The sequence below is a fragment of the Neopelma chrysocephalum genome, unplaced genomic scaffold, assembly GCF_003984885.1.
Source record: "Neopelma chrysocephalum unplaced genomic scaffold, ASM398488v2 Primary Assembly neopelma1_79198, whole genome shotgun sequence".
In the NCBI taxonomy this organism is placed as follows: Eukaryota; Metazoa; Chordata; class Aves; order Passeriformes; family Pipridae; genus Neopelma; species Neopelma chrysocephalum.
This window is the reverse complement of record NW_020910686.1, coordinates 283-2,056: the sequence shown is the minus strand read 5'-3', so window position 1 is coordinate 2,056 and position 1,774 is coordinate 283. Positions and strand designations below refer to the sequence as shown.

General features: G+C 57.2%; 1 gene segment (V, D, J or C); it reads right to left on the bottom strand.

The window, feature by feature from the left end:
• Positions 1-373: 373 nt before the first annotated feature.
• Positions 374-1,285, bottom strand: LOC113979412. The segment is given in 2 exon segments: positions 374-714; positions 1,234-1,285. Coding segments are annotated over 2 exon segments (393 nt in total).
• Between the last annotated feature and the right edge of the window lie 489 nt (positions 1,286-1,774).

Below are 1,774 nucleotides of genomic sequence, written 5' to 3'. Positions count from 1 at the left end.
GAGCTCACATACAGAGACTGCATCTCTAGAAGTGCAAAGCAGGTGGGCGATGCCATGCAACGTCCGAGCTAACTCTGGGGAAGGTTCTTCTCCCATGCACTGCCTCGCCGTAACGCTGGTGCCGCAGCCCCCGACAAAAGGCCAAGAGTCTTTGTCCCCAAGAGAAGTGCTCCCGCTGCCCGCAAGGATGCTTCCCGGGACAGGTAAGGAGAGGCTGAGCCTACGCTGCTGAGCCGGAGGGATATTTCTTTGCTAAACTCTCTGTGGTTCAGAGAACTAATAGAATACGTGCTCTCTGTAAGAATGAAACAGAATTTTCACAGGGACGCTACTTTAGTCTGCTGTAGAAACAATTAACTTAGTTGCGTATTTCTCAGGAAACCTCTAAAACCTGCGAGGACGAAGGTGTCAATGAGTCCGTGATCGCCAGGGCGCAGGGGTAGAGCGCCGCCTCCCCATGACGGGGCCCGGAGAGCCAGAGGACGATCCAACGACGATCTCCCGACACCGTCAGCCGCCACGCTGAAGCCCGCCGCTCTCTGGACACTTCAGAAGCGCGTACCGGGAGTTCGGTGTTGTGGCTCGGGAGCTGCCGGTAGAAATGGATAAAATCACCGATTCCTATGTTAGCGTTTGAGCACTTGAGGGTGATTTCACTGCCCTCGGTCGTCTCTAACAGCGGGTCCTGCTTCACTTGGGCTCTGCCTGCCGCCACTGGCAGGGACATAAGGAAGAAAAACCGTCAGAATTGCTTTTTACACTGGATCTTGTTTCCCAGTACTAGGGGCACAGAAGCAGTCAGGACCATACGGAGAAGAATTTTAAGCGGATTTTAAGGTGTGCAGTAGTGGAAGTGTCCATTAGTATTTGCTGAAGAGATGAGTGCGGGTAAGAGAGGTGGATTGGTGGAGTCAGTGAAGAATGGAAAGCTGCGGGAATAAGCAAAGCAAAGAGAGAAAAAAAAGTAGGAAAGTGGAAGGAAGGAGAGACTGCAGGAGTTCTCTGAAAGACAGAAAGTAAAGTAAGGAAACAGGAACGGCTCGACAAAGAAAAGAGCGATGAGTGTTCCGAGGGAATGCTTTGTGGACAAGAGGGAGGGACGCACGGGAGGATAGTACGGAGGCAAAGCTCTGCGAAGGAACTGCTAGGCAGGACGGTGACCTCGAGGGATATGCACGGCCACCCCAACCTCAGCCGCGGCCCCCACTGTCCCCGGCCGCCAGCCCTGCGCACCGAGCAGAACTGCGGCCAGTGCCGCCAGCCCCGCTCCCCGCCAGAGCCGCATCCGCCGCCCGGCGTCTCGCTACCCCGGCAGCCCCGGCTCTCGGCTCCGGGCAGGCCGCCTCCTCTCCCTCCCCTGCTTTCCTCTCCCTCCCCTGCCCTTCTCCGACAATCCCGGCCAGAGACTGAGCACGGCTCCGGCGCCGCTCGTGCTCTCGTCTGCTGCGGGCTGGATGCGGAGGCCAGGCGAGAGCGGCAGCACCGCGGAGGCTCGGTGACAGTGGTGCACGTTGGTATCGGGGAGCTCAAGATGGACAGGCCATGGGCTCCTTTCACCACCATCATCTCTTCTCTCACGTCCCTAGTCTTTTCGCACGTTGAAACTCCTGAATTGTCCTCCAGGGAAGGCGCTTGTGAGAATTGTGGAGGAGCAGCAGAGGCAGAACATCCCTCCGGGCTCAGTACTGCGGATTCAGCCTCTCCTGGCCTTTCCCGGGGATCATCCCTGCTGGCAGCAGGAACATTTCTGCTGGGGACAAAGACCACTTGATGT